Source organism: Denticeps clupeoides, chromosome 11 (assembly GCF_900700375.1).
Source record: "Denticeps clupeoides chromosome 11, fDenClu1.1, whole genome shotgun sequence".
NCBI lineage: Eukaryota > Metazoa > Chordata > Actinopteri > Clupeiformes > Denticipitidae > Denticeps > Denticeps clupeoides.
In genome coordinates, this window is record NC_041717.1 from 7,386,450 (window position 1) to 7,394,274 (window position 7,825).

General features: G+C 42.6%; 1 protein-coding gene across 4 annotated transcripts; it reads left to right on the forward strand.

The window, feature by feature from the left end:
- The first annotated feature begins 353 nt into the window (after nt 1–353).
- Nucleotides 354–7,433, forward strand: LOC114799386 (zinc metalloproteinase-disintegrin-like batroxstatin-1). Of its 4 annotated transcripts, none has more exons than XM_028995997.1 (19): nt 354–524; nt 1,384–1,472; nt 1,612–1,688; nt 1,959–2,037; nt 2,126–2,202; nt 2,739–2,922; nt 3,004–3,066; nt 3,219–3,290; nt 3,366–3,532; nt 3,615–3,696; nt 3,827–3,957; nt 4,186–4,363; nt 5,361–5,450; nt 5,768–5,963; nt 6,039–6,141; nt 6,217–6,379; nt 6,487–6,567; nt 7,057–7,147; nt 7,233–7,433. In XM_028995997.1, the coding sequence occupies exons 1-19, from the start codon at nt 464–466 to the stop codon at nt 7,343–7,345; spliced, it is 2,097 nt and encodes a 698-aa protein (XP_028851830.1). In that variant the 5' UTR covers nt 354–463; the 3' UTR covers nt 7,346–7,433. The 4 variants fall into 4 exon arrangements, 3 of the variants coding, with proteins under 3 accessions (XP_028851830.1, XP_028851829.1, XP_028851831.1); XR_003751230.1 differs by having other exon boundaries at nt 376–524; nt 1,340–1,472; nt 6,480–6,567; nt 7,233–7,282; XM_028995996.1 differs by having other exon boundaries at nt 376–524; nt 1,340–1,472.
- The last annotated feature ends 392 nt before the right edge of the window (nt 7,434–7,825 follow it).

Below are 7,825 nucleotides of genomic sequence, written 5' to 3' on the forward strand. Positions count from 1 at the left end.
TCTACCGTCCTTTGGTGACAACAGCAACATTGTGCATGAGGGTATGCATCAACAACCTCCACATATGGTTGTAATAGTGCAAATATAGACTATAGTCCTTTTAAGCATTTAATAATCAGGGAACAATCAAAGTATATATACAAATAATTAATCATTTTCAATTAATAAATGAGTTCAATACAAAGATGTATTGCCAGCAAACAAGCACCTTCAAAGTATAGTGTGTGAATAATGTGTGAAGTGTGAAGCGCACAGAGAGAAGCCCGTGATGTACTACAGTAACATTTTACCAACAGAGGGATGTAAATAATTGTGTTCTTGTGAGCATTCCTTTTTGTGGTCCTGTTCGAACAAGCAGAGGAACCGTGCAGATGATCAGGAAGTGACAGACAAAACTTAGGCACCGGCACTTTGGCATGCTGGTAGTAAGAAAAAGTCTGGAGAACTGATTTAGCTGTTGACTATGTCTGGCACACGGCTCCTCCTATGGATCCTCACCACCCTGACTTTACTTCATGTATTAGGTAAGACAATCAATACAACGATGCTTTTCTTTTAGTACTGGTACAATGATTGGAATTTTCATGTAGTGAATGTCTTACAAGCACTTGAAACACCTCCAGGAAATTAAAATGTATTGTGAAAGCTTAACAATGTAATTTGGCTGTAAAAATGGTGCATTATTTTCGAGGGTGTGTGTGTTTGTGAGTGAAGTCCAGGTCTGGGGTAAATTTTAAATCTAAGCAAATTTATTTCTGCCTGCTTATGAATGTAGGGTGTAAAAACAGGAATCCTCATAATTTAATATGTAAATCTGTCCATTTCTGGACAAAACTAGATGTTTGCTTCACAGTATGTGTTGGGTGGCTATCAAGCACATGTCAGTGGGGCACTATGAGCAAAGAACAGGATTTGTAAACCACCATTTCAGTTTAGAACACCTGGATCTGAACGGAACTCTGTTTTAGTTAAGAAGCCTTTCTTTTTTTCTCAGACGTTTGCAAAGCTTGAAAAGATAAAAGTGTCCTACCTGACCAGGACTTGGGGACACACTAATGATCTCTTTTACATGAGATGAGTGGCAACAGTTGCATAAGCAATCATGTTCTAATGGAACATGGAAGTGTTTGCATGCTGCTTAATTTTTGCCTAAAACCCAAGTTATACAAATATCCACTGATGCTGGATAGGAAAACAAATTACAGAATTTGAGTGTGTACACTGTGGTAACAATTAACCACAATTAAGAAAATATGATGACAATGATGGTGCTGGGGATTTTATTTGATCCACAAGTTTTAGAATCAACCACACAAACTATTTCTTTGTTACTCTCAAGGTGTTCACCCAGAAAACACTCAACAAAACCCTCTCATTTTCCAGTTAGCAAAAGTATCCAGCATCTCGGTGTAAAGGTGTATGATGTGGTTCAACCAATCAGACTGCATGACCTGCACAAGCGACAAGTGGAGGTGTGACTTAACATTATCTTTTAGACAACCTAAAGTGTGTATCAGCACTTAACTTATCTACAGTTGTCCGCTGCTCTACATGTGTGTGTGTGTGTGTGTGTGTGTGTGTGTGTGTACATATTTATTTATTTATTTTCAGCGTTCCAACCCCAACGTGTTGAACTATGGAATGAATTTGCACGGGAGAGAAATTGTGATGCATCTTGAGCAGAATGAGTGAGTGGGGTGGTCCCCTTTACATAGCTGAAATATATAAATAACAATAAATAATGAACAGTTATCATTATTATGAAAAGGTTAGAAATACATTAACTACTGAAATAATGCAATATGTGTTCAGTTGAGTATCTGCAGAGTTGATTAAGTCCCGACTGCAAGAGTGTCTGTCCATTAGTATGTACTTCTTTATAGAAAATGGCCTGAAATGAAACCTTTTGTGGCAAGTCTCATGCCAGTCTTCCCTGATCATTTTCCTCTGGCCTTCAGAGGATTGCTGACTAAAGACTACAGCGAGACGCGCTACACTGAGAATGGGACCCGGGTCACCACCACACCTGAGGACTTGGTATGCGAACAGGCAGTGATTTATACTGAGTAAAAACAGATCCCAGGCTGAGGCGTCACCTCATGCAACCTTTCATTCATCACCACAGGATCACTGTTATTATCAAGGACACATCGCGAATGACTCTGAGTCCATGGCCAGCATTAGCACATGCGATGGATTACGGTAAGGACAATCATTTTAATCGGAATCCTCAGCATATGAGCACAGGACCTACGACAGGTTTATCCAACAGCAGGCTGGAATGACATTTTTCTGAAGCACTAATCTGCAGAAGCAGTGAAAGCTGCAACTCTACTGTTTTTACATATGAGCACTTTAGGGAGGGGTTTTACATGAAAAATGAAAAACATCCTTCTAATATGGGCTGAAATAGCCTAGTGTATAACACAGTCTCCTATGAACCAAGTCACAGGTTCAAACCCCACTTACTACCATTGAGTGTCTCCAGGAGGACTGTCCCTGTAACTACTGCTTGTAAGTCGCTCTGGACAAGGGTGTCTGATAAACGCATGGCCAACTGTTTTGTGCCAGTTCACTTCATAAAGATGAAAAATAGTTTTTCTTTCAAACATTTGCAAAAGCTAAGTACTAAAAGTTTCACTAAGTTCTCTACTTTCAAATTACCAAAAATTTGAATTGCAAGTGGAAGCTTCCATGGTACACAGCGCCAGAAAAACAACGCAGCTCTCTTTTTATAGGGGCTTTTTCCAGACTGCTGCCCAGAGGTACCTCATTGAACCCCTCTCAGACGACACCAATGGGGATCATGCAGTGATAAAATACGAGGATGCCGTGGACGGACCAACAGTTTGCGGTGTAACAAACACCAGTTGGTTCCCCGATTTTCCACCAAGGACCGGCAAATCACGCTCTCGGGCCGCGGTAAGGGCTACACCACAGAAATGTTTGACACTACGCGTGACAATGTCGACAACTTTCTAATAGTTGAAACCCCTCCCTTAGGGTGTACCTCTGATTGACCAGCAAAAATATGTTGAGCTTTATCTTGTTGCAGACAACAGTGAGGTACGTTGTACATACAATGGGACAGCCACTAATTGTGCAGTTTGTCCCACTTAAAAAAATATATTTTTTTTGCCCCACTGTACACATTTTTTAAAGTACATTCACTTCATCAAATGTGTCTGTTCTACATGTGTTTATTGTTGCTTTTGCAGTACAGAAAATTCATGGGTGACATTAATGCGGTGAGGAAGAGGATGTTTGAGATTGTCAACATTGTGAACATTGTAAGCAGCTCCGCTTTGCTTTAAGAAAAACTTTAACAATTCCCAAATGTAACACCTTATTTGTTCTGCACAAAGATATATAAACCTCTCAACACCTTCATTGCCCTAACCGGCCTGGAGATCTGGACAGACCAGGACAAAATGGTGGTGAGTCCATCTTCTGGGAACACTCTGGACAGCTTCACCACGTGGAGGAAGAATCAGCAAGAGGCCAAGCGCCATGACAACGCCCAGCTCGTATCGTAAGCCCTGTTGACATCATGCCTTACAAGCGTGTTGGTGGTGAGGTCTGATTTTCTGCGAATATTTTCGATTCCCTTGCAGGAATGTAGATTTTGACGGACCGACTGTGGGACTAGCGTTTGTTGGGACGTTATGCTCAGAACATTCAACAGGGATTATTCAGGTAAAAGAATCTATTTTTGTGTCCCTTGCTGGCATCATGACGTGAACATATTGTTGGAGCAGTGATTTTCTGTCTCCCTTTTATTTCCAAATTCATTCCATCACCATGTCTGTGCAAATTTCCTTTAAAGGATCATAACATAAGGGCGGTGGCAGTGGGAGCAACAATGACCCATGAAATGGGTCACAATCTGGGGATGAGCCATGACACGTCTTCCTGCCTTTGTCCTGATGGCAGCTGCATAATGGCCGCCACCCTCAGGTATCTTTCCTACCAGCATTTCATGTCACAGACCCAGGCCGAAAGCTGGGGTGTGTTTCCCCTCCGTAAATGGGAATTATGATAAGCATATAATGAAAAATGTTTTATACATAGTGAGAAAACTTGCATAATCAAATCTCTCCAAGTACAAATCAACTGCATGATTTATCTTGTTTGGTCTTTTATGCAGTTTACAAAAGTAATAACACTTTTTCATATCTTTTATAGCTATGACATCCCAGAGAAATTTAGCAAATGCAGCACTGAGAACTATAATCAGTTCTTGAACAGCCGAAACCCTGAGTGCATGCTGAACAAGCCCGATTTCAGAAAACTCATTGCAACACCAGTGTGTGGCAACGGCTTCCTGGAGACGGGAGAGGAGTGCGATTGCGGATCCGTTAAGGTAAACTCTAACACTCCTCCCATTACATCATCATCATTACAAGTGTAATTTAACCCTGGACGGTATATGAAAGGTTGCGGACAACATGGGCGACGTGAGCTATACATATCAGATGAAGGGTCTTCATCAGCGCTTTCTACTGGCAAAAGGATACGAGTAAATCCTTAAACAAAAGAAAAACGCCTAAACACAGAACACGCAGAAGCGCTCGTGACTGTTTTGTAGACCAACAGACATAATAGTCACACCAGAGATTAGACATGAGGCGGACGACAATTAAACTTTACATTAAAAAGGGAAGTAAAAGGACCAAAACACAACAGAAATAAAGGATGTGCAGACACGACGAGGAAAAAAATGAGGAAATGCAGGCTCTTAATTATAGTTTCATATTAGGCACATGAGGATAACTAAGGCTTGACAAAAACAAGGACAAAAAAAGTCATTTTGATTTGAATTATAATAATACATGATTATTATTGAATATTACATATAAGCACATAATATTTATACTGTATGGTTTATGTGTGGCTGTAACAGAAGGTCAAAATAATGAAAGCAAAGCATTTCTCAATTTTACATTCATGTTTTAACTTGTGTTATGATAATTGCAGAATATGTCACATCAAATGAAGAGATTTTTTGAAGGATGTGTCTTGTGGAAAGGAACTGCTTTTTTGTTCTGAAGGATATCTAAGTGGAATATAGGGGTGTTTGTTAGGTGGGTTATACAGATCTGGATTGTTTTTTTTCCCCTATGTCATCTTGCTTTGACTGTCGAACCCTTCCAAGGTTAAGTAGTCATTTTTATAGAAGATATAGATATAAACTTGTTTCACATTATTGCAACAATATTTTCTCAATTTTTTTTTTAAATAAATGATAAAGAAAATGTTGCTGCGGTCTTTTTTTAATTTTATTTTCCAGAAGTGTATGTGTTGTAATGCCTGCAGGGCGCTGAAAGCTGGCGCATGTAATGCAACATTTGTGTCTACAGGACTGTACAAATCCCTGTTGCAATGCCACCCGCTGCACCCTGACCGCAGGATCACAGTGTGCTGCTGGCGACTGCTGTGAGAACTGCAAGGTGGGTCATTTCTGCAGCACATTACCACTTGATCCACTACGATTGACTAACAAAACCAGTGTGGTGCAAAAAGGTCTGAGATCAACGGCAAACTTTTGCCCGTGGTTCATGTGTCGTTGTGAATTTATTCAGTAATATTTATCCATGGCCATTACTACACTAATAAATAGTCTTTACTTTTTAATCCCATCTCTGATTCAGCAGTGTCACGTGATTGAGCCAGTATCGTGGATCCAGAATCCATTCGATCTAAATGCCCTGTACAAAATGACCTGGTATAATCTGTTTTTGAAACGGCCTCTTCCACCTCCCTGCAGATCCTGTCTTCCTCCAGGGAGTGCAGGAAGAAGCGCGACGACTGCGACCTGCCCGAGCGATGCGACGGGAAGTCTGCGGAGTGTCCGGAGGACGTCTTCGCTGTGAACGGACTGCCGTGCCAGACGCAGACGGGCTACTGCTACAATGGGCAGTGTCCACAGCGGGACAACCAATGCATTCGAATATGGGGACCCAGTGAGTAAAAGGTTCATCCAACGTGTCCAACGTATGTGAACTTGATTGGCTCATTGCCTTTTCCACCCTGTGCAGACGCGGTGTCTGGACACCCGAACTGTTATGAGATGAACTCCAAAGGAGTGAACTATGCATACTGCACGAGAACTGCCACATCATACGTGCCGTGTCAGAAGCGGTAAGGCCTTTCCAAAGAAAATGCGTATGCTGACGGGTGGCACTTCCCAAAAACTGGCCGCTTTTCCCTTTGCAGGGACGTTCTTTGTGGGAAGCTGTTTTGCTCTGGTGGAAAAGACAAGCCGGAATCTGGCAGCTACGTGCTGGCCAGCGGCGGCCAGTGTAAAGTGATGGTCTACGACGATCCGGCAAACGACTTTGGGCAAGTCGAAGCGGGTACCAAGTGTGGGGTAGGAATGGTAAGGCCTGTCACAAAACAGGGCTAAACATGTAATGTCGATATGGAGGTGTTCTTCTCATGGTATGTGACCATCTCAAAGGGCCTCTCTTTTCTCTGAGGTGCCAGGTGTGCAGTCAAAACAAGTGTGTAGATCTTCAGATGGCCTACAGAGCAAGCAACTGCTCGGCCAAGTGTCATGGCCATGGGGTAGGTGTGAAGGATAGAATCACTTTTGAAAGCAGGGGGGTGTGTCCAAGATAGAAAATGGTGATTCCTGACTGATCTTCTTATGATAAAATTACAGAACTACATCTGATTTTTCTTGGGATTGTTCTGCGCTTAAAGATTTCGCGTCAAAAGGGGGGGGGGGGGGGGGGGGAGTGAAGTCTGCGTGAGAATAAAACCGTAATGATAGGGTAGTAGTAGCCTAGTGGGTAACACACTCGCCTATGAACCAGAAGACCTGGGTTCGAATCCCACTTACTACCATTGTGTCCCTGAGCAAGACACTTAACCCTGAGTGTCTCCAGGGGGGGGGGACTGTCCCTGTAAATACTCTGGATAAGGGCGTCTGATAAATGCCTTAAATGTAAATGTCTTGAGTAGTCAATTCGCAATATGTGTCAAAGGTCGGACCCACACAGGAAGTAATCCACGCGTCGACGCCGACCGCCCTAATTGTATGGTGTGCTTCAGGTGTGTGACCATCGGAACGAGTGCTGGTGTGAGCCCGGATGGCTTCCTCCGAGCTGCAGCGACTCAGACGGCAGCGTGCAGCGCTCCTCAGGTACCGGCCCTCCTGACGTTCCTTACTCCACAGAGGTCAGCGAAGTCGGCCTCGACCCGGATGAACACTCCCTTTGTCTCTGCAGAGGCTGCCGGCCAAGGGACGAGGACGGCGGTGGGTGTGACGGTGACGCTGCTGGTGTTGATATCTGTTGTTGCTGTGGCCGTTTACCTTGTGAAGCGCAGGGCGAAAGGTTAGGGGGGGTCTTCTATGTACATACAGCCAGGTTTATATTTATACAACTTCCCCCCATGACCTTGAAAATTGGGGCTGTTTCTAAACTTTTTTTTCGTATTTTTTTTTGCCCTGAATGTGAAAGTACATTTGAATTGTGTTTTAAAATTGATTGTAAAATGTATTAAAAATGGATCCCACAATACACTAGTAATGTGGCAAAAAAAAATTTTCTTCCTCCAACTTTGGGGCGTCTTCAAGAAAATTCATCAAGCTGTTACTACTAACATTGAACACTTGTCCTGTAAGACATTGCAATCCTGTTATTAACTTTCCAACTGAGTAAATCTATTCAGAGGAGACAAGTCAACAGGCCTCGACTCTCCAACACTGACTAGGTAAAAAATGTAACTGGGGTTGGTCCCGTTTGAAACGAACATGGCATCTGTTTAACATAAAAAGAATACAGAAGACAGCACAGCACTTGCTATGATCCCATAAAGA

Bases quoted from the DNA above. Each gene is read 5' to 3' on its own strand.
- LOC114799386 (XM_028995996.1), top strand. From the start codon at position 487: ATGGATCCTCACCACCCTGACTTTACTTCATGTATTAG. The intron at 2,923-3,003 runs GTAAGGGCTACA...CCCCTCCCTTAG, and splicing joins AATCACGCTCTCGGGCCGCG to GGTGTACCTCTGATTGACCA. The intron at 4,364-5,360 runs GTAAACTCTAAC...TTGTGTCTACAG, and splicing joins GCGATTGCGGATCCGTTAAG to GACTGTACAAATCCCTGTTG.